This window comes from Culex quinquefasciatus, chromosome 2 (assembly GCF_015732765.1).
Source record: "Culex quinquefasciatus strain JHB chromosome 2, VPISU_Cqui_1.0_pri_paternal, whole genome shotgun sequence".
Classification (NCBI taxonomy): Eukaryota; Metazoa; Arthropoda; class Insecta; order Diptera; family Culicidae; genus Culex; species Culex quinquefasciatus.
In genome coordinates this window covers 197,721,441-197,745,892 of record NC_051862.1, presented here as the reverse complement: position 1 = coordinate 197,745,892, position 24,452 = coordinate 197,721,441, and the positions used below count along the sequence as shown (strand labels likewise).

The window sequence follows — 24,452 nt, the reverse complement described above, 5'->3', positions numbered from 1 at the left end:
TCCGCTCTTTCAGCCACCATCCCCAAGTGCGGCGGCTGCCACGAGCTGATCCTGGACCGGTTCATCCTCAAAGTGTCCGACCGGACGTGGCACGCCAAGTGCCTCCAGTGCAGCGAATGTCACGTCCAGCTCAACGAGAAGTGCTTCGCTCGGAACGGTCAGCTGTTCTGCAAGGACGACTTCTTCAAGTAAGCATTAAACATCACGGCTTTTTTCCTCCCTCGAAAGCAACGCCAAACTGTTTATATGTTAATGTTTGACCGTTTGTTTTACTCCTTTGTGAATGTTGCGGGTCCTACAGGCGGTACGGAACCAAGTGTGCGGCCTGTGATCTCGGCATTCCGCCAACCCAGGTGGTCCGGCGGGCCCAGGACAACGTGTACCACCTGCAGTGCTTTATGTGTTCGATGTGCTCGCGCCAGCTCAACACCGGCGACGAGTTCTACCTTATGGAGGACGGCAAGCTGGTCTGCAAGCCGGACTACGAGGCCGCGAAAGCAAAGGGTGAGTTTCGAGCAGATCAGCGTAGCAATCTCTCAAGAGACCTATTTGCCACTTCTGTCGGGAATCGGCATCAATTACCGTTGTCAAGAGTCTAACCCTCATTTGTGTGCTATTTTCCCTCATCCCCCTACACACAGGACTCTATCTCTCGGATGGGTCGCTAGACGGTGAATCGTCGAACAAACGTCCACGCACAACAATCACCGCCAAGCAGCTGGAGACGCTGAAGAGCGCCTACAACAGCAGCCCGAAGCCGGCCCGGCACGTCCGCGAGCAACTGTCCCAGGACACGGGGCTGGACATGCGGGTGGTGCAGGTGTGGTTTCAGAACAGGTACGATATGACTTTGAATCTTTGTTGGTTCAAAATTTTAAGCAAGGTATAAACAATGTTTTTTTAAAGTTTGCCAGATTTGTCAAATTTCATTTATTTTAAAAATATCAGATTTATTTTTTTTACGCTTCATTTGTATAATTTTACTGTATAATTGTACACAAATTCAAGCAAAATATCATCTTATTTTTAGAAGTTTAAATTTTCATAATTTTTGTTTTGAGGTTGAAATAATTTCCCTTTTTTCAGTGGGGAATAAATGTGCTGAATAAATATTACTTACCTACAACAGACAATTCAGACAATTTAAGAATGTAGCAGCAAGAATATTATTAAGAACTTGATAAGCATGATAAAAGTGAGTTTCCAAAGAATTAAACTGATTTTGTCAATGTTTGATTGCAGACGAGCCAAAGAGAAACGACTGAAAAAGGATGCGGGCCGAACGCGGTGGAGTCAGTACTTCCGCTCGATGAAGGGTGGCAGCTCGCCGGGTAGACACGACAAGCTGCTCGACAAGGACGAGTTGAAGATCGATCTGGATAGCTTCAGTCATCATGGTGAGTTTGTTTGATGATATCCAGTCACGCAAAATGTTGACCATCTGTTCAATTGCAGATCTCAGCAACGATAGCTACAGTACATCCAACATGGGCCTCGAGGACGGCGCCTCGCCGCACAGCGGCCGGGGGTCCTACATCCACGGCAGTGGCAGTCCTCCGCCGTACCTCTCCAGCCATTCACCTCCGCCCATGGGACCGGGCCACCACTACGGCTCGTACCCGGACAATATCGTCTATACGCCACTAGGTGAGTAAGTAGCTCAAATTTGCTCAATATGCACTCAACTAACAAGCGTTTCCTCGGAATTCCAGGTCAACCTGTCACTTCGATGCACCCTGGGGGTCCCCACGGCGGCAGGCTGCACGGTAGTGGCGTCTCCGACATGAGTAACGATTCTAGTCCAGCCCACGGCTATCCGGACTTTCCGCCCAGTCCCGACTCGTGGCTCGGTGAGTCCTGCCAGAACGGTCAACCTGGAGTGGCCCCACCACCACCGCCACCGCCAACGCTGCCACAAACAAATGGCGGTGCCGTGGGGGTTGCCGCAGTGGCAGCGGTGGCCGCCGCGTTGCACTACTGATCTTCGGCGCAGCGTAGACGGGCCAGGAGGTTGGGCGTTGGTACGCTGGGATGAGCTTGGAGCTTGTTGAGTTCTTTATAGGTTTAGGGTTTTTTTTGTTTGTTTCTCACAGTTTAGATAGTTCAAAGAACTATTCACCACGCAAACCAAAACTATGTCCAGTCATTTTAGTTTAATTTTTAGTTTCATCGATTAAGTCAATTCGCCCCCAGTTGCGAACCAAAACTACAAGTACTAATACACTATGTCCACTATGTGCAACACACTATGATGCGAGATCGAGCTAGTCCAGAATGCAAAACAAATCGAGTCATAAGCTTAATATAAATCAAAACCAAAAACACAGGAACAGTCATCGTTGTTAGTTATTCGAATGGGTTAGGGATTTCGAAGAGCACGACAAATGAAGAGGCTCTACGCTTGGTATATTTCACAGAAAAAGAGAGAGTATATGTTCAGATGCGTAAATGATATGAGTTCCTTAATAAAGCTAAAAACTACAAAGATAAAACTAACTCAAAATGAAGCGTTGTAGAGTGAAGTCGAAATTTTGGAATTTAATTTCTGATCACGAACATGATTTTTAGTGAACAATTGAAAAAAAATTGTCACTTTGAAGCAAAGTTATCTCGGTGTACAACAACTTCGTTTCCTACGTAATCCGGTAGTGTTTGAAAATTTTGTAAATATTCTAGAAGAGAGAGAGAGCATTTAACGTAATCATTTAAGTAGCAAGAAGCAAAACAAACACTTATACAATACAACCGTAGCTGTAGCGTGAAATTGAGTATGTAAATCTACTGTGTACATATTTATTTAATTTATTACTAAACGAAAAACACGAGACCTTTACAGAAAAAAAAATACATCTTACAAAGGAAAACAAAACTGTATTTTAATCACAACTCCGTGGTCGCAACTCCCCAGTACTGCTGCATCCGTCCCCCGTCCGGGTCGACCGCGTCCAGCTCGATCGCACTGCCCTCGTTGGCGGTGGCCGCATACCGCTCCTGCATCGCATTAAAGTCGTACTCCAAGTTGTACGGCATGAGCCGCTGCAGCGAGCCAAAGTAAGCCGCATTGGGCCCAGAGTTGATCGGTTGAGGGCGACTCGTGTTGTACCGTACAGGCTTGAAGAAGTTCTGCGAGGAGGTCGGATGGAAGGATCGAGTGCTGCCGAACTGTTTCGACAGGAAGGGGGTCACTCGGGATGCGTTCGCAATGGTATTGTAACCGTTGATCGAAGAGTTGAACGCGTTGTCGCTTTCCAGAGCTAGCTGGGGAGAGCTGGAGGAGAGCGAGCGCATCTGAGGTCTTGCCAGGTTGGATTGATGTCGTTTCGTGAACGCACGTGAAATCGTGTTCAACTCCTTGTCAAACAGCAGTTGCGTGTTCTGCTCAAGCATGTACTCCCAACATTTGAACTGCTCCTCCGACAAAGCGGAGTCGGACTCCTCTACTTCGCGTTCCTTCTCCTCTTCGATTCTCGCTCGAACCGCCCTTACAACACCTCCTCGCAAACTCCGTCTCTCATTCGTCAAGTACGTGTTTGCCTTTCTTCCATTCAGCGCAGCCACATCCAAGGCTTTTGGCTTCCCACCGTTCGTCAGAGTTTCACTTCCCGACGTCTGATCGCTTTGACCACTCGGCGAAGACCGATCACTCCTGCCCGACGGATGTCGCATAAACGTGCTGGAAGCACCAGAGTGACAACAACTGTTATTCGACTCACAACAACAACCACACTTGCAAAATCCGGAAAGCACGCTACCTCCTCCCGAAGGCTTCTTTCTGATTGTTTGTCTCAGTTCCCGCATCAAAAAGTCAATGTCTGTGCCCAAGTTGTTGAACTTTACAATAATTATGCTGATATTCTCCTCCGCTCCGTAACTCTGCGCAATGTCTTGCACCCTCTTCGCCGCCAACAGAATATTCTCCTCCTTCCGAACCTCCTCCGCCACCGTTTCCATCGTAATCACCTCCCATAGCTTCTTGTTCGCCATCACCAAGTACTCATCGGCATCACTTAGCACCACCTCGTTCACCTCCGGATCCGGCACCGTCACCGGAAAGTTCGCACTCAACCCCACCCTCCGGCAGGGATTCCCTGTCGTCAGCTTCACGCACCGGTTGTGCTTGATCAGAATCGCCGAACTCTCCCCAACACTCGCCACCCTCAAGATAAACTTCCGTCCATTCGCCGCCTGAGGCATGTAGCTCATCACATCGGTCGGAACCTTACTCCTCGAGATGTGGCACAGCGTCACGTTGACCGCTTCGTGCTGACCTTGCTGTTTCAGCTCGCGATGCGCAGAAAGCAGCGTGTACTTCATGTAATCATTGGCGGTCTCCTTTACGGTACGCTCTTCGAGCAGAATCTTCGGTATCGTCTTCGCCAGCAGTGAAGGTATCACGCTGCTGACCTCACCGTCAAACATACCAAACAGTCCCTCGGTGTTGCAGAATCCGGGCAGCCGAAGCTGCGAAATGTACAGCTTCGGCAAACAACCGGGCGTTTCAGCGAAGCCAACTTTCCAGCACGGTTCGTACTCTTCGTTCTCCTGGTAAGGCCAAGGGGACGACGGGAGTGAGGGTCGATTCTTTCCTGAAACATCCACCAAGCTCATCGGTCGTTGAGATCTACACGCTTGTAGCTGGTTCGGATCAACCTGGAGCTGACTGTTGCTGGACAGGTCCAAGAACTGCAGCTGTTTGGACACTAGCGATACCATGTTGATCTTGTCCAGCTGGTTGTGCGCCAGGTCCAGCACTCGAAGACTCGAGTTCCTCGCCAGCGGAGGAACCGATTGCAGCTGGTTCGAGTGAACCCGAAGCACTCGAAGGTATCTTAGGTTTGTCAAATTCTCCGGTAGATGTCGCAGCTTGTTGCCGGACAGTACGAGCTCCTCCAGCTCACCCCAGCAGGTGATGCACGTTTCCGGCAGCGTTGTCAGCAGATTGTATCCAATGTGGAGGACCTTCAATCGAGGTAGACAGATCAAAGAATCCAGAACGCGATCCGTAAGGTTGTTATTAGTTGCGTACAACCTTTCAAGGTTACAGTTGGTTCCAAATATGATCGGGAGGGTCATCAACTTGTTGCTGGATATGTTCAGTATCGTCAAGCGTTCGCAAGCAATGAAGAAATTCTCGGGCAGATCTTCGATGAGGTTACACTGCAGGTACAGCTTCTGCAGTGGAAGCTTCCGCTTAACCATTGGCGGAAAGCTAGCCAGATTGTTGTACGCAAGGTGCAGCGTCAGGATGGTAGCGTGTTCGTTGTTCAGCAAGTGCTCCGATATCACGTGCAGCTGGTTGTTGTTGGCGTAAAGGGTTCGCAGCTGGTGACATCCTACCAACCAGTCGGGAAGCTCACGAAGGTTATTGAAGCTTATGTCGATGTGTTTGAGGTTGGTGGGTGTTGCTCGGACCATGATTTTGGTTAGATCTACAAAAAGGTGTAACTTTAGATACCTAACTCTCAAGTAACTCTGAAATACTTACTGTTGTTCCCTGCTATCAACGAGTGCAAGTTACGACCGTTCAGTGTCAGCTCCTTCAAGTTATTCCGACAGCACTGTATCGTTTCCAGCTTGTCCAGCGCGGACAGGTCCATGATCTCGATGGAGTTTTCACTGACGTCCAGTTGCGTAAGCAGCTACAAGACAATTTTATTAGTACTTAAACTCATCATTTAAAATCAAATAATTACCCCATAATTCCCCAAAATGATGCTTCCTTTCAGCTGATTGCCACGCAGGTTCACCTTGGTCAGCGGTACACCGCACTTGTCGTCGTCCTTTTCCAGCGAATCCCGCCGAAGGCCGTTTCGAACGGAGTCATGCCTCTGCTGTAAATTTTCATCAAATCAAATAATTTTCAAAATTAAATTCCCAAAAACCTACAAAGAGGCCAACCGGCCGCATCGTGTTCACCATGAAGGCGGGCAGCTGTTCCAGCTGGTTGTACGCGACGTTCAGGCTTCTCAGGTTGCTCAAACTCTGCAGACACTCGGGTAGATCCTGCAGCTCATTCTTCTCCAGCACCAGCTCCTCCAAGCTGAAACGCGATGAAAATGAAGAATCAGTTCAAAGTTTCTTGTAAAATAGCAGGTCGGGTTGGGTCATTCAAGTCGTGTTCAAAGACTTGTACCGCACAAGGGAGGGAGGGGCGCGCGTGCAGTGTTCATGTGATCCACAAGCATAAATTGGTTCCACCCGCGTGATTTTCCTACAGGTATGAATATTCAACTCAATAGCGCGAAAAAAAAGTAAAACCACTTCTTGCCGGGTTTGAGACCTCAGAGCGATGTGCCATAAAGTACCCAAACAAAAACTTCCACCTGAAGCCCTCCCGCTCCCGATGTACTTTAAGCCACAAACCAAACCAAAATTGACCGACTATGACTGATTAGGCAACAACTAGTAGAAGTGGTGCCGACAGCCTCACCATCAAGCGGCGTAAAAGGGAAATGTTTGCCAATTTGCATGCACCCAAAAGCAATCGCAAGATGGTCAATTGTTCTGCTTTTTATGCGCCTTTTTAGAGTCGCAGTGTCTCGTTACGGAAAACTCGTGTATTGTTTATGACCATTATGGTATGAAGTGTTGATGAACTCGATTTTAGCATGTCTTTTTAGGTGAGTTTTTTTAGGAATTTGCAAATATTTTGCAATTGGTTTTAAAGCGCCGTTAACCTTTGTATTAGAGTAATAACAGATCAATTCTTCCAATAGTGCGAATTATTTTGAAAAATATTGTTTTTTAAAATCAACGGTAATTTCGAAAGATTTTTTTTATTTTTCCTTCTCTTGCCTATGGATTTGACAATAGAATAACCAATTACTTCTAAATGAATTATAGTGTTAGCCATAATTGAAAGGAACTCCAAAACTCTATTATGTTATAAGAAACACGAAATTGTAAATTGATTATTTACAAAAAAAAACACTAATTGAATTGAATTGAATTAAATCAACGTTTTAAAATTTCCATGGAAATCTCCATACAATTTTTTGATAAAACACATTTAAAATGCTACTTTTTTTCTGCAGTCAAAACCCTAAAATCTATTCAAAAATCTTAGTATGGAATTAAAAAAAATGGCTGTAAATTAAAACACAATTGTGTTGGAACACAACCAGTGAAAAATGAGGACTATCAGACTAGCAATCCATTTTCAATTGACTCACTCACTGAAAACTCATTTAACTTAGAATATTCTTAAAACTTGATCTATCTTGTACATTCAATTTTAAGGTTTTGAGTGTAAATTCCAGAAATCTTCAACACAATACATTTAGATAAACAGAATTTGATTTTTTTTAAGTCTCAATTTCAAACCTTTAACTCACGTAATACCAGATTAACCAAATCAAAAAAAATGTTTTTACATTTTAATTGATACTGACCTGTACGCCAAAAAAAATTAAAAATATATAGGTAAACAAAGTTTATAAAATAAAAAGTTCCAATTGCCTAAACTTTCAAATGAGACCGTTGCAAATATTTTTAAGAATTGCAAGTGTTGAAATGGAAATTTTTTATTTTTTTTCGGTAAATAACAGTATATGGGTCATTCAATCTCAACTGTGCACGAAAAAGTGCAAATTTGAAAATCACTCTCTCCGATCCTGCTCAAATGTGGCAGAGCTGTTGATACTATCAAAACATGCAAGAATCCCGAATTTCATCCAATTCGGACCAACCCCTTAATTTTTGTGCCTCCCCAAAAAATCGAGTTTTTGGTGATTTTTGACCAAACCTCCTAGTTTCAAACGACGATAACTCAGGAACCACAAATCATAAAAGGTCGGGTTTTGCATCTTTTCCAGATTTGCTACCCAGATTTTAAAATTGGTAAATAGCTTTAAAAATACATGAAACATTCGTTTTGAAATGAATTGGGGATAGTTTAAAATCACTCAACATATTTTATTTATTGATTTTTTTTTTAAATTAAAGCTTTAATAAATTCTCAATGCTTCTCTTAAAATTATTTGTCTGTACCTGTCTGTTCTCATGTTACTTTTGAGGAATGGAATTTTTGTTAATTCTGTTTTTTTTTTCTATTGTGTGCCTTTCTTACTAAAGAAAGGTATAGGATTTTGTTTATAAGATTTGATTTTTTTTAATTTGTTGAATATCATCATAATTTGGAGACGGAGCCTTAGTCGAAGTCGATAATCTTCAGAAGCCGAAGTCAAAGTTACTATTTTTGGAAGCTACACCCAAAACTGGGCTCTAGAACATTGTTTACCTCAACGCGCACTCAAGGGGGCAAATGCACGTGCTAGTAGTAACCGTGCTTCGATTTCTCTCACTCTCGACACAATTAGCCTCGATGTTCAAGCTTTGTTTTTGTTAGGATCCGGTGTTCACCAACCCTTGTCCAAGCTGAACTCACTTTCAAACCCAACTGCTGCTGCTTCTAATGTGTACGATTCCAGCGCTGGCCATCAGTACCCGGTAACCGCGAAAATCAGTCAACTGGATGCACTTTCCCACCACGATTGAAGCTTTTTGAGAAACTGCACTTTTGATTGAGTCACTGGATTTTTCCTTTGTTTCCTTGAGAACTTTTGACAAAACTTTGCAAGTCACTCTAAGAATCTTGGAATGCACTTCTGTTTTAATGAACTTTTGTTTTAATGAACGTCAGCGTTGGTTGATGATCACGACTTGCAATCTTCGAAGATCTTCACGGTCCGACGTCACTAGCGACCGGTAACGCATGAGGGCGAAGCACGAGGTTAACCTTTGTCTGCTGTTAATAGAAATCACATTTTCAGCTTCTGCTGTTTTTTACTCACTTCTTTTTATAACATCTATCGTAAAACTGATTCGATATCTGATCATGCAGTTTGATCGATTTCCCTTTCACTGCTGTGGAAACTCATTCGTCAGTAACGGTCTTCACTGCGAATTTTCACTAAGCTCTTACGTGCACATTACACGAATTCTTACGTATTGCTCTGCAGATCTTGACGCACAAAAATCAACTCAAAACCCCCCTCAAAGCAAGGATTCGTCAACAAAAATGAACAAAAAATCACTCAACCTTAAATTGCCACCTGCAGTGTGGGCTCTCACACACCTCTTTCCTTTCTTCGTCGCAGCCGCCGGAGCGTGAAAAGCCCACAGAAAAGTACGTTTTCGCGAAAAACTGACCAACGCAGCTGTGATGATCCAACCAACGTGTCCGAACCGTCCGAAATGCCGCGAAAAACTAACCGTCCACCGTGAAGCCACGGCCCGCGCGTGTGGCACGCGGCACCGTCCCAACCCTAATGCAGGGATTCACTTGAAAGTTTTTGAAGATTTTTTAATAAAAAAAACTACAACAAGCAAAGTTTGTTTCAGAAAAAAACCTAAATATATGCAATAATAAACTGATTGTTTAAAAAAATATTTTCATAAAAATTGCAAACTTTTTGAGAACCACTGGGTGATCGAAAGCGATTCGAAGGCGCAATAAGCAGTCCACCGAGTCTCTTCTTCGGTAGAGTAGTAACTCTTGCAAGACGATTGTTTCCTCTTTCCAAGTGGCTAACTTTTGGAAAACTATGCTGGCACGGCTGCCGATGACTGACAAACAACGCAGCAGCAACAGCAGATGTGGGTGGTGGTCTTTGGAAGGGCGACATACGAGTGAGGAATTTCAGTATATCTTTTGAGGAGTTTAAGTTTTACCAGAAAGATACATTTAAGAATAATAATAAACAAAGCATTTAGAACTAAAATTAAATTCAAACATTTAAAATTTCTAAGCTTTCTGAAAAAAAAAACAAAAATTAAAGAAAATTTTGAACAATAAGTCATTCAAAAAATTAGTTTAAAAACATGATAATGAAAAAGATAATTTTTTTTGTTGATTCTAATTAAAATAAATCAAAATAAAATAGTAAAATAATAATTTAGTCAGACCTTATGCATTCAGATAAACTTTTCAAAAAGTATTCGAAAAAAATGATATGAGAATTGAATTCAACAACTCAACGATGCCTACATAAACCTTAAACAGATTAAAGATATCTTTATTATAAAGTTAAATTAGGCACTTTCAGATTTAAAATTATTCTTAGCGATGGAATTATTTAAGCAATTCGCAAAAAAAAATACTATTGCAGATACAAGTGAGAACTACCGCAACCTCAACTATAGATTTTCTTTTGTGATATATTTTCTTTAATGTGACATTTTATTATTTTTGTTATCCTTATTTAGAAATGACAAAAAAAAACTAGGCCACAATATAAATGACCCATTCCGGCGTTGCAACGCCGAAATATTATTTTTTTTCGAAATATGTCTCGTATGATATCAAAACCTGCCCATTACTTAAATATTACTACAGATTCGGTCTGGATATTGAATTTCCTACAAGTAGTACGTATGGAAAACTAATTTTAAGTCGAACTTTTCATTTGCCATACCGATTACTCCGTTATGTTTTAGTTATTATATGTTTTTCTAATTGGTAATCCAGCTGCGATTGATGATTGCAATAATAGAACAACGAATAAATAGTTAAAATGACCTATCATCTAAGATCTATCAGCCAAAACATATTGTTTTTGTCACTGAAGAATGTGCCAAATATTTAGCTTATTCTAGGTTTTGTTTAATTAATGTATAATTTCGTGAGAAAAGAACGATAAAAAATACTCAATTTCAAAATTAAAAATATATTTAATTACAGTAATAACCAGAAATTCGCAATATATCAATGAATTCATAAAAATATTTTTTTCTTCCTAAAATTTTATGTTACCAAGTTAAAATGTAGCAAAAAGTCAAAGAGTCATATTTGATAAAACATGCTAAAATAATCGTGTTACTATGTTTTTAAATAGTGTCAATTGTACATGTTTTTTTTTTCAATTAATATAATTTTTGGCAATATTTTCCGATTTAAAAGAAAAATTGCAATGGCATTAATTTATTTTCATTCATTAATTTTAAAACATTTGGCTTACACGTAATTAAATCATAAAATAAAAAATATTTTTAAAGAAAATAGATTAAAGTGTATTAATTTAAAGTTCGTTTAAAAATAATAAGGCTGTTGCAAATATTTCATTAAAGGTTATGTTCCTCGATTCTGACCCAAATCGTGTGGATGGAGGACCACAAAATACAAAAAAAACATACAAATTTTAATAACAACCGATAGTTTTAACATTTGAATGCAAAAAGTGCTTAAAAATGTATTACACATGAGTACAGATTGTTTGGAACCACAAGTTCCCAACACCGGTAAGTATTGACGAAAATTATGTTTTGCATAAAAAAAGCGAATTTTATTTCTGGGTCAACTTAATCCTCTAAAATTAAGAGAAATCATATTTTATGCAATAAATGGAAATTTTGTGCATTGGACTTACAAATGTACCGTTCACCTTGTTTACTAAAAAATGTCAACTGCTCTTAAAAATGATTTCAAATTGAAGTTGGGAAACAAATAGCTTAAGAAGCAAGTAATACATATTTAACAAGCAAGTTTTTATCAAAAGTGCAAAATAAATTGTTTAAATAATAAGAATCATCAAATCGGATGGAAATAGGGTAGTCCTTATCTTCACAAAGATATAACATTCACCTAGTTTTTTTTTTAATAAAATAAACGCTTAGCTAGCGTGTCAAACTAAACCCCTGAAACTATACTACACTGTTCACCACCCCTCCTCCAAGCGTAACAGAAAATATTCACCACACTATTTTTATGCTCCCCTCAATCGCATTTCCCAAGTGAAAAACTCACCTCGTCATGAGCGCCACCTTCTCCGGCAGCTTGCGTATTTCGTTCTCCTCCAAATCCAACACCCTCAAATTCCGCATGCTAAGCAAACTCTCAGGAAAACTCTTCAACCCATTCCCGTTCAATCGAAGCACTTTTAGGCGGGTAAATTCCGCCAACGCTCGTAGCGCCAACTCTTGCAGCTTATTCCGCCCAGCCAGCAGCTCTTCCACGTCGGTTGGTGACTGGAGGAAAATCTCCGGAATCTGCTGCAATCCGGAATCTCCCAGATCAAGCCGTTTGGCATCTTCATTTTTGTCAACGTTGGTCTGAAACGAAGAAGGGCACTTTTTAGCACTCGATTCACTTGGAACTACGATCTGCACACAAACATCTTCCTCTTCCAGCACTTTAATTTCATCCAGCTTTTCAAAGTCGATCTCCAAAGAATCCAGCTCGATCGTCTCCAAATCCGAGAACGTAACACGACTTTTGTTCGATTTTATACTATTTGTACCATCGTTGGTTTTGATAATGCACTTGTTCAAACCCATATTTCCTCGAAATATTCCACAAACTTCACAACCCGACCACGATCGCCTTACAAAGCGCAAACCTTCCCAGACCACACCGAGATTGTCACTGTTCCGCTTCCATTATAGAACTAAGGGCTGGCGCAACCCCGATTCAGAAGCGTCCCGTGGAAAACGGCACCTGCCACGGGTTTGCGCACATGTAGCGCATCAAACGCAAAGAAGCATGCGACAAATTGCTGGTGTGTACGGGGTTCACATGTGGTTCAACAGAAGTAGGTACATAACATTATCGATATGATTGCTGGTTGATACCCTGGGTCGTATACGGTAGCTAGTATATATGACGAAACTGAGGTTGAAGCAATAGATGGAACCCAAACAAAACATTTTAAGGGTCATTAGTGAGCATCGTTTAGAAGATCTTTAGAAATGTGACTAATATTACTTGTTTTGAGGTTATTTGTCACGAAAATCAAACAAGAACTCCTCGACGAAAATGAAAAATAAATTTGTATGCAGTTCCCATTACATGGTGACAAATTCAAAATTATGTTTTGATTCAGAGTATACTCAACAATCAAAATTAATGTTTTGTCCGGATATATATATATATTTATTTTTTTTTTTGATAAAAAAAATACAAAAAGTTTCTTCTTTAACCAAAGTCTTTCAGTTCTTCCAATTAAAAACAAAACTTTGCACCCAAAACTGGCAGCGCTAGTCCGAGAGAATGATGGTCTCGAGTCGAGAGAATAGTGGTACCATTCACGGACGCAGAGAACACAGCTCGAGATGGGCGATAGAACTATTCTCTCGAGGTTCATTTGCAAAAAAAGTTCATCCGTCAAACAAAAAACCAAAAGTGTCGACAACGGGAATCGAACCAGAGACCTTTGACAAACCAATCCAATGACTTAGCTGCCTCGGCCACCACAGCTTGGTGACCAAGGAGAAGTCAAAAGTCGATGTATGACACTTGTTGGAGATTTATTGATTCAACTAACAAATGAACTCATTTGTTATGATGGTGTGAGTTGGTACCATTATTCTATCGATTTTGGCACTGAGCCCTCAATAAATTTTGAGAGAACGATTATCTCGATTCTGAATTTTGGGTGTATTTGACTAACACAAAATAATAAGTTTTTTATCAAGACTCAACCAAAAATCTTTAATAGTATCATTCAAACCAAAACAACCATTATCAGTTTTTCACAACTTTGATCACATCATATAATTTAATGAGAGAAAAGAACACAATAACACATAAAAAAATAGCGAAAACATAAATTTGATGATAAATAGTTAAACTGAAATGAATAAAACTAAGCTGAAGCAAAAAATTTGACAATTAAAAAAAATCATGGGCATTCACCATGTACAACAAAATCATTATTGCGGAAACCAGCCACACTAGAGGAAGCATCTGGATTGATGTTCCCGATGCACGATAGAGATATATAAAAGAAACGTAAAATTGAGCAGACAGTATACAGCATAATACTAGAGCTCTCCTGTTACTTTCAAGACTATGTCATTATCACATACAAAACAAACGTGTCATACTTTATTAAAGAAAACTTAAAAATACACAAACAATTGTTCTGACAATATTCTGAGCAATCTAACTTGAAATCGCACAAAAAATATTTAGTAGTTCATAAGTTTTTTAAACATTTTCGAATTTTCAATTTAATTAATTGAATTTATATAAATACTGACAACTCTTCTGAGCAATTCAATTTTTAAAATTGCACAAAAAATATTGCAGTTCAAATGTTTTTAAAACAAAATTGAATTTTCAATTTGATTACCTGAATTCATATGAATACTGACTGTTCCGATATAACATTGAAAGTATCTTAAAAATTACTGTCACAAACTGTTTCTAAAAAAATCGTTTTTTAAAGAAACATTTCATCTCAAAAGATGACTCATCGTTTCAGCATGGGTGCATTTCTTTTCTAGCAATCACATTTTGTAATAAATAATTATTTTTTTAACAATTGACCAATACCTATCACGTTAACCAAAACATTAACGGTCTGTGTCAAAACCTCCAGCAGGTAAGGATGGATGAGTGAGCAGGTTCATTTTGACGTACCAGTCGGTCCTGGTATGCTCCGATGATTTCATTGTCTAATTATTAAATGAACTGACTGTGGTTTGCATTCTCCAAAATGTTGTGGTTTTTGTACCTCTCGTTAATTGACTTTTTAGGGAGAATCCTAGCTTTAATTGCAAGATCGATGCATTGTCCGATATATTCATAAATTAATGACACAATTAAGCTTTCTGAAGGAAAAGAGTGAAATTTTGCCATTGTATGAACTTCCAGATGCGTGACTTCATTTACAGTCCAGCCTTAGTCAGTTCTTTGTGAACGCAGGTAAGTAAAGAGTTAAGAATCACCGAACCGCGTCCATAATGAGCTTTACATTAAAATTTGTTACCAGCATCGGTGACTGTATCCCTTCGCTGACATTGAGTCCGCCACTTTTCCAATGAGTTGCGTCATTTATTTTTAAAACCCAGTCGTACTTTTCAAACTTCTTTGCAAATATTTAACAGATTTTTACCAAAACACATGATTAACATCACTCAACTTAGCTTAACAGCGTCGTTTGTCAGAGGCGTATCTTCGCGAAATATCCAAGCCAAGTTGGAAGAAACGGATGAAACGCGCACAATAAAACAGCCCGCAAAGATTAACCCTTTCAGACCCCCAAAATGATCCCAACAGTGCCATGTGCTCAACAAACCGTGCCACCCTCACAGCAAGATTATTACAGTCACATGCCATATATTGTCAGTGCATCGTGGCGATTGCGCAAGAATGCTGAACTTGATTGCTGCACGTCAAATGGCAATGTTTGAAGTCTTGAGCAAGGTAAAGATCCTCCAAAGTGTGAATCGTAAATCGTGCCCACCACAACTTTATTTGAGTTTACAGTTTGAACCTGATTCTTTGACAATGCTTTTCATATTATCATCAAAAGAAAAGTTGGCAACCCCTTCAAACATATTTGTTCTGCATTTCGATAAAAAAATCTTCTATTTTTAAGTTGAACTATAAATATCCAACAAAATGAGTCAAACTATCAGTGTTCTACTGTAGTCGATTTTCACGCCACAAATGGCGCGCCGCCCCAAAGGTGATGGACAGTAATCGGATGGTCTCGATCTGGGACGAAAGTCTATGTGTGTGTTTGTACTGGAAAAGCTCGTACCGGCCGCGACCACGTGACGCTTGAGCGACTTTCAAGAAAATCTCCAGCTTGATGCCATTAATTGCTGGCGTGAGGCGTTCGTGCAGCTGGAAATCGTTTCTACACTTTTTCAAAATAAAAAAAGAAAAAGCTCAAACGATTGCCTCAATTCAAATTAACTTGAGAGACGTCCGATTCGTTCTTACCTCAGACAGCCAATCGCTCCACTGGTCACGTTCCCAGGACTCTTCAAAGCCCAGAAACAGCACCGTTTCTCGATCATTGTTACTGCTGGAATGCATGCTGGCATTGCTGTTGTACAAATGGGTCGTACTGTTGCTGCTGCTGCCACTGCTGTCGATGAACCTTCCCCCGGTCAGATTCTCCCTGGTTCCGTTCCCACTTTCGTTGGCCTTTGGCACAATCTTGATGATCAGTCGGTTGTGACTGGGGGCATGCTCGAAGATATCCGCCCCGAACAGTTCGTACATCTCCGGGGTCATACTGGAACTTGCTGCAAAACAAAAATGATTGAAATCTACCTCGAATTTACTTATTTCAATAACACGAGGAATCACCTGGAAATATAATCAGCTTACTGCCAACAATCGCCAAATATCTCCGTCTCCACTGTGGAAATACCAACCCTTTCAACAACTCCACCGAACCAGACCGCAAAACTCCCCGGCACATGGGGATCTCGGCCGGACCGATGTGGAACCGAAACAGGTGCTTCAGCTCGGGGTCGATTCCGAGACGGGCTCGACGCGATTCGTCCAGATAGCCCAGTGCCTTAAGGAATTCCTCCTGAACTAGTAGAGGGTATTCGTTTTCCTCGAGTCGACGAGTTTTGGAGCCGCCAATTTGGACCTGTGAAAATTATATCAATTAGCTGTTTAGAAAGAGTCTTTTAAAATGTTTTTAAATGTTAAAGTAAATAAATTAGAACAAAAGAGAAACTTCTTGAAACTGATAAATAATAAAACTAGAAAATGTACAAATTTAACCATAGAACTAATTTTCGAATTTCAAGTAAATTTTCAAAGAATTAAGCAAATGAGGACCATAAGTCTTGATTTTATAAAAATATAATACCCAATATCGAGAAAAAGGAAATAATTTATACAACGTTTTTTTTAAGTTTATTTTTGAGTGGTTGATTAGAAGAATACAAATATAGATTTATTTATTTTTAATTTTTGTTCAAGTTTTATAATTCAGACCGATGCGTTTTGCCTTCCTCACCTCACTGAGGCAAGGCTATAAAATCACTCGAAAAATGAACTTCTTAAATACGACTCCTAGATATACCTTTACGTATACCATCGACTCAGAATCAAATTCTGAACAAATGTCTGTGGGGATGTGTGTAGACATGATTTTTTTTCCACACGATTATCTCAGAACTGGCTGTACCGATTTTGGCCGGGTTCGCCTTATTCTGTTCGTTTTGGGGTCCCCTAAGATCCTATTAAATTTTATTCTGTTTAGTGAAGTACTTTTAAAGTTATGCCAAGAAAAAGTTTTTTTGTAGCTACAAAAAAGGGTGATTTTTGCATAACCTCAAAGGCCGGGTCTTTTTTCTTTTTTGACTTTTTGACCACGCGGGGGATTGGCAGCCACACCCCCTTGCATGCGTATCGCCCGGTTGCCACATCGCTTAAGCAGTCTGCGTCTCTTCTGGAAAAAATCTGTATTAATTATGTTGCTGCATCATTTTGTCTCGACAAAGATTTACACGAACTTTTTACTGAAATATATAACTCATGCGACTTTTCACCTTTATTTTGAAGAGTTGGTAAAAAAAAGAATTGAAAATTAGTTTGTAAATACCACCTAAAATACAACATGAATGCGAGGAAGGCACCAACCACCTTAAGGTGGATTAAGTAACGTTTTTTTCAAATTTACCGGATGTACACAAAAATAAAACATCAATGTTCAACATATTTTTCAAAATAACATTATAGAAGTCCGTTGAAGAACTGGAAAAGATTAAAATTGAAAGATTTTTTTTAATAGGAGAAATTTTCTTGCCAACTGATTGTTTGACTTTTTTAAGTAAGGCCGTTGCAAATATTTTTCAAAGATATAAATTTCAAAACATATTTGCATATAAAAATAAAACTATAAAAACAATGCAGAAAGCACATGATAACATTTGCAAAGCTTTATAATATTTTTATGAAATTGTATAAAAAGATGTTTTTAGTAAGTGAACTGTATATTACAAATATGTTTTCATTCTCTCTCTCTCTCTCTTTTGAATTTTATTTATTTTTTTATGGTGTTTTGTAAACTACTTCTAACAAAAGGAATTAAATCATATTTCGCGAATCATTTTAGACAAAATCCAAAATAAGCCAAAGAGCAATTCTCTACGAAATCGGTCTTTTTTCTTCAATTTTAATTTTTGTATTTTTTAATCCGACTGAAACTTTTTTGGTGCCTTTGGTATGCCCAAAGAAGCCATTTTGCACCATTAGTTTGTCCATATAATTTTCCATACAAATTTGGCAGCTGTCCATACAAAAATGATGCATGAAAATTCAAAAATCTGTATCTTTTGAAGGAATTTTTTGATCGATTTGGTGTCTTCGGCAAAGTTGTAGGTATGGATACGGACTACACTGGAAAAAAATGATACACGGTAAAAAAAATTTGGTGATTTTTTTATTAAACTTTTTATCACTAAAATTTGATTTGCAAAAAAAATACTATTTTTAATTTTTTTTTATTTTTTGATATGTTTTAGAGGACATAAAATGCCAACTTTTCAGAAATTTCCAGGTTGTGCAAAAAATCATTGACCGAGTTATGAATTTTTTAATCAATACTGATTTTTTCAAAAAATCGAAGTATTGGTCGCAAAATTTTTTCAACTTCATTTTTCGATGTAAAATCAAATTTGGGTGACTTTTTTGAAAATAGTCGCAGTTTTTCATTTTTTTAAATTAGTGCACATGTTTGCACACTTTTGGAAAAAATATTTTTGAAAAGCTGAGAAAATTCTCTATATTTTGCTTCTTCGGACTTTGTTGATACGACCTTTAGTTGCTGAGATATTGCAATGCAAAGGTTTAAAAACAGGAAAATTGATGTTTTCTAAGTCTCACTCAAACAGCCCACCATTTTTTAATGTCGATATCTCAGCAACTAATGGTCCGATTTTCAATGTTAATATATGAAACATTTGTGAAATTTTCCGATCTTTTCGAAAACATTATTTTCAAAATTTTCAAATCAAGACTAACATTTTAAAAGGGCGTAATATTGAATGTTTCAGCTTTTCAAAAATATTTTTTCCAAAAGTGTGCAAACATGTGCACTAATTTAAAAAAAAATGACAAACTATTTTCAAAAAAGTCATCTAAATATGGATTTAACTTGAAAACGGTGCACTTTATCAAAATTTTACTGAAGTACTTTTTGATTGCAAATTTAATTTTACATCGAAAATTGAAGTTGAAAAAATTTTGCGACCAATATTTCGATTTTTTGAAAAAATAAGTATTGATTAAAAAAATCATAACTCGGTCAATGATTTTTTGCACAACCTGGAAATTTCTGAAAAGTTGCCATTTTATGTCCTCTAAAACATATCAAAAAATTAAAAAAATTAAAAATAGTGTTTTTTTGCAAATCAAATTTTAGTGATAAAAAGTTTAATAAAAAAATCACCAAATTTTTTTACCGTGTATCATTTTTTTCCAGTGTAGTCCGTATCCATACCTACAACTTTGCCAAAGACACCAAATCGATCAAAAAATTCCTTCAAAAGATACAGATTTTTGAATTTTCATACATCATTTTTGTATGGACAGCTGCCAAATTTGTATGGAAAATTATATGGACAAACTAATGATGCAAAATGGCTTCTTTGGGCATACCGAAGGCACCAAAAAAGTTTCAGTCGGATTAAAAAATACAAAAAAAAATCGAATGACCGAAATCCTAGAGAACTGCTCAAATAGGTTGTTATTTCTGAAATAGACAGCTGCAAATATTTTCAACAGAATACTGGGAAGATTAAATTTTGATATTATTTTTATTTGATTTGAAAACAATTCACAATTATGATGTGTGCCACACAGAAATGCAACGCTAAATTCAAAGAAACAATATCTTAAATTTATGTTGAAGGCATTTTGTAGATTAATATGAACTTGAAAAATATCACATCTACCGCTTTAGGCTCAAAGCTCATCGGAAAAAGATATATGATGATTTTTTTTAATTTGTGTAGGATTTTTAATCATTTATTGATTAATGTTTGCGCATGCAAAAGGTTCAGATTGTAGATTTGTATCAGTTCAGTTAGATCTAGTATTACAGAATAATTCTAAGCATCTCCAAATGAGTTCTTGGCTTTGTTATAGAATTTCCCGCTAGAACTACCAGCTTTGGTGACAAGAATCTTCTCTAGAAGTGGCCATTGCTTCGCGAGAAGATTCGTGTGACCAAAGCTGGTAGTTCTAGCGGGAAATTCTATAACAATGCCAAGAACTCATTTGGAGATGCTTAGCATTATTCTGTAATACTAGATCTAACTGAACTGATACAAATCTACAATCTGAACCTTTTGCATGCGCAAATAATGAATGTCAAGCAGATTTTTAAATTGAGTTTTTTTTTTTCATAAAAAAACTAGGCAAAACACTACTATGCATATGCAAATTAAATACAAGCAAAGTTAACTCCATGAGCGAAATAAAAATACAGTTGGAAAATCGCTTGTCTTTTTCCGATGCGTATTTTCTAAAAGAAAACCTTGATCTACAAAGCTTATACAATAATAATTAAAATATTTGAGGAGTTTACGTGAGTAATTTTTGTTAATTGAATGTTAAAAATACTACTTAAAATTTCACTTCAATTTGCGACAGTACTATCAAACTAAAATATAAAATTTAAAATTTTCCCCGTCCAGAAGTGGGTTGGGATAAAGAAAATTATTCTTTACTACCGATGGCACAAGTTTTTTTTTTAATAAAAAATGCAGTTAAAGAAGTTTTTCAATTACTACCATTTGAATATTTAATTGATATTGATATTGATAAAAAAAACATGTGTGGTTATTTGTTCAAATATTTAGTATTTTGTTTAAATTCACTACAAACTCTTTTACAGTTTAAGAAGAAGTTGTTGATTTCATACATTGTAGGGTTATCTAAACAAAACGTACATTTCCGCAATAAAACAACATAATTTGCATCAACGTTTTGCCAGCAGCATACGCTTGCACGTTGTACCAGATACGCAATCGGAAATCAAACCTCAATCAGGTGCAATTCAGTTTCAATTCCCCACGAGGATCTAATATCTCGCGCCGCCAGACAGGGGGTTAGTCTGGCAATTCCACAACTTCGAGACACATCACTTACCCACAGCGTGTACTCCATCGGCAGGTCCATATCTTTCACCACATCCAGCGTGGTTGCGGTCGTGATTACGTGCACCATCCGGCTCGGATCTTCGCAGCTGACGGCACTCCGGTCTGGGCCACAGTAAACCCGTATCCAGCCGCTGGTGTTCCACAGCAGCGACATTTTCGACAGTGTCAGATTAACTGGTTTCCCTGTGGAAGGGCCAACACTTTTTCCGTCCAGTCGGACAACACTGCCGTTGCACTTGATCGAGGTGGTTCCATTGGTGTAATTATTGTTGCCATCACTTGAACCGGTTGATTTTTCATAATTTATCTCCGCAGCCACCGCGAAACGGTTAGGATTTTTTTGCCGATCAATCGACTGTTGAACCTGCTGCTGGATCAGCTTTGCATTCCTACGTTGCTTGATCGACCGTAGAGTCCCATTGGTGTGTACTAGCTGTTGTGGCTTGGACGACGACAGCGACTTGCCTCCGCCCAGCAGCAGATCTTGTCTGGCCGCGTTGAAACTCACAATTTCCATGGTACTGGTGGAGGCTCACAATTTCACACGATGAATATTGATAAACTTGGTTCACTACGCATGATAACAACTTTTATCCACCGGATATCCTCTGTAGAACTATCTCCCCTCCACACGACCTATCCCACGACACGCGGTCAAGCACTATCGCGCACGCCAATTGCACACATTTTCACGCCAAAACGCCACCTCCCCAAACTTGTTATTATTCACGTGGAACGAAACGCCACCGCCAAATTCGTCACTGACCCCGTTTCCTGGCTTGGATGACCGTCACCACGTGGTTGTTCTGCGCAACTCCAAACGGTATCGGCCCAACCCACGCGCGCCCTCACACGCGATCTGTTTCAAACTCAACAAAACGGCCCCAAAAATGCTTGCAACTGTATCGGTAGTAAACAAAACGCGCACTCTACCTTCAACGGTGATGGTCACTACCGTGAATGGACACAGAAGTGAGGAACAACAAACCGGCCCGTACCGCGTCTAGTCGACGACTACCGGACCCCACGGACCGGACTGCACTTGTTGGACCAACACTGCTTGTGGACGACGCCTCGTCGGTAATCACTGGCTATACCATCAGGTACGGGTCGTGGTATCTTGACGCAAGCGCCATATGGTTTAAATCAAAGAATCAAAGAATCAAAGAATCAAAGAATCAAAGAATCAAAGAATCAAAGAATCAAAGAATCAAAGAATCAAAGAATCAAAGAATCAAAGAATCAAAGAATCAAAGAATCAAAGAATCAAAGAATCAAAGAATCAAAGAATCAAAGAATCAAAGAATCAAAGAATCAAAGAATCAAAGAATCAAAGAATCAAAGAATCAAAGAATCAAAGAATCAAAGAATCAAAGAATCAAAGAATCAAAGAATCAAAGAATCAAAGAATCAAAGAATCAAAGAATCAAAGAATCAAAGAATCAAAGAATCAAAGAATCAAAGAATCAAAGAATCAAAGAATCAAAGAATCAAAGAATCAAAGAATCAAAGAATCAAAGAATCAAAGAATCAAAGAATCAAAGAATCAAAGAATCAAAGAATCAAAGAATCAAAGTTACCACATTCGGCAAGATACCATCACACCAACCACCTGCTGCAAAGATGCCCGAGAAAGGGAAAAAAGCACGCACGACGACGACGCGATGGGGAAAAATATAATTCAAATTAAAAACAAAACGCGTCACGCTTCACCTGCTACCGGACCGCGTCGCCGTCGACGTCGTCCAGAATGGCGGCGCATCGACGCGGCCGTTGAAGAGCCTCCCTCGTGTGGTGAAGTTGTGGAAACGGCGCATAATGAATATGCAATACGTGTGTGGCGATGATGAGGTGAGGGTGTTACAGGTGAATAAGATATGTATGAGTTAAAAAAAAGAAACAGATTGACAGATAGAGGTTCAGGAAATTGAGGTATGCTTCAGAAAAGGTTCTAAATGGTTTTTTTTTAACTCGTTGGTATTAACAACTAATTGTTCTTATTTTATTTTAAATTATTAAGAACCAAAATCCAGGTATTAACCTCTTTACTTGACAAAAAAGCAACTTAACTTTTCTTGTTTCCCTCAATGTTCAACAGTCCTCCTTCAGCATATTTACTCCTAATTAAGTCGCGAACCATCACAGCAGAAAATTATTCAAGCTTCCTTACCTACAACAACCTCACTGTATCCCTCATTGTTTACTCAACTTTCAGCGACTTCAATGCAATCAAAGATTTGACCATTATGCAAAATCCTCTGTAACTAGGTGTAATCATTTCTGATAACAAGTTCCTCAAAGTAAAGTGCGTGAGAGATTCTCCGGTAATTAAAAATGCTCAATTGAATGTTATCAAACTAAAGAGCAAAAAATGAATTCAATCGAAACGAAAGAGTCGCACTAAAGTAAGTTCTTATTACACTCACTTTACAAGCAAGAAACCCGTTCCGCACTGGAGCACATTTCCGTTCCAAAGTTGGTGCTGTTGATGGACAACCTGGGGGTCATGAAAATTGGTACCCCTCGTTGTGTTCTATACGGTTGGCGGCAGATCTTTTTTTTTCTTGTTACTTTGCACAGATATTGCCCGCGGAGATACAGCCCAGAATGAAGAATGACTTTTCGTTGACACGGTTTCTATTATGAGAAAACGAAGGTCAACTTGGGGTGGTTAGTTTTTTTATGCGACCCGAAGTATTACGTTGAACTTCCAGCGATTTGAAGACACCCCTACCTTAGTAAAGATGCGGACATTGCCGGTACAATGACCTTGTATTGTTTGAGTAGTGGCGGTCATCGCTTAAAGCTAGGGGTCTACCACGGAACTGACCGTAGTTTTGCGTCGCCCTCCCCCGCAACCATGTTGAACTACACGATGAGACTGTCTACCGGTTGCAAATTAAGTGGTTTGAACGTGTTTTCATTCCTGTTATATAGTTTTTCATTTCGCCAAATTCACTGCAGAGAAAGAGCCACCGATTCTCACCATTCTTCCACCCCGACTTATGTGTGGAATAATTTCCAGAAATTCTGGGAAACGTACTCGGAATTCCTAATGAGCATTATCGCCAACTCTTTCGCGCTAATACACAATTTTAAGTCGATTCAACTGAATCGCAAGATTCTGGCGCGATTGTGGCCATGTTCTGCGAATTTTTGCACCCAAGTCTTTGCCTGACCGTTGCAATTATCCACCCACAAATACACATCGATAATAGTATGTCCCCTTCAAAAATTAACTCAATCCACCTACCTGGTTGATACACCCTCACTTTTTTACGTTGGACTACATCCAAATCGATTGTTTTTGATAATACCAATTTTTAGTGCAGTTATTGTCCCAACATCATATTTACTAAATCTATCTATATAAAAAAATTTGATAGTGTTGTTCGAACGCGAATCAGTTCAATAAGGAGCGTCGGATCTTTGTTGCGTTGAGTTCGCATAAGCCCAAGGAAGGTTTATACGCTAACTAATTGACACTTTGGCGAATCTGGATCGGATTCCGGAGCATCGGCAAATTGTATAGAAAAAGTTACGTAAAATCAAATTTTGATCACAGGAGGCTGAATAAGCAAAACAGCAATAAA

General features: G+C 39.1%; 2 protein-coding genes across 7 annotated transcripts in view; one reads left to right on the top strand and one right to left on the bottom strand.

Annotated features, from left to right (window-relative positions):
- LOC6046639 (LIM/homeobox protein Lhx3) overlaps positions 1 to 2,845 on the top strand; it is a 95,177-nt gene extending 92,332 nt beyond the window's left edge. For 3 of the 6 annotated variants that reach the window (XM_038251990.1, XM_038251991.1, XM_038251993.1), the window contains 6 exons: positions 14 to 188; positions 293 to 504; positions 642 to 837; positions 1,243 to 1,397; positions 1,456 to 1,647; positions 1,713 to 2,845. In XM_038251990.1, the coding sequence (XP_038107918.1) occupies positions 14 to 188; positions 293 to 504; positions 642 to 837; positions 1,243 to 1,397; positions 1,456 to 1,647; positions 1,713 to 1,981 (1,199 nt within the window). In that variant the 3' untranslated portion in view covers positions 1,982 to 2,845. Of the gene's footprint in view, positions 1 to 13; positions 189 to 292; positions 505 to 641; positions 838 to 1,242; positions 1,398 to 1,455; positions 1,652 to 1,712 lie in introns of all 6 variants that reach the window. The other 3 variants (XM_038251992.1, XM_001863773.2, XM_038251995.1) reach the window with 2 other exon arrangements.
- On the bottom strand, positions 2,406 to 21,857 carry LOC6046640 (protein phosphatase PHLPP-like protein). The gene is made up of 8 exons (XM_038251989.1): positions 20,849 to 21,857; positions 16,043 to 16,334; positions 15,671 to 15,978; positions 11,744 to 12,048; positions 5,887 to 6,040; positions 5,694 to 5,831; positions 5,486 to 5,639; positions 2,406 to 5,429 (listed from the first exon to the last, which is right to left on the bottom strand). Exons 1-8 carry the CDS (start codon positions 21,374 to 21,376, stop codon positions 2,881 to 2,883), a joined length of 4,428 nt encoding a protein of 1,475 aa, XP_038107917.1. The 5' UTR covers positions 21,377 to 21,857; the 3' UTR covers positions 2,406 to 2,880.
- Positions 21,858 to 24,452: the final 2,595 nt, after the last annotated feature.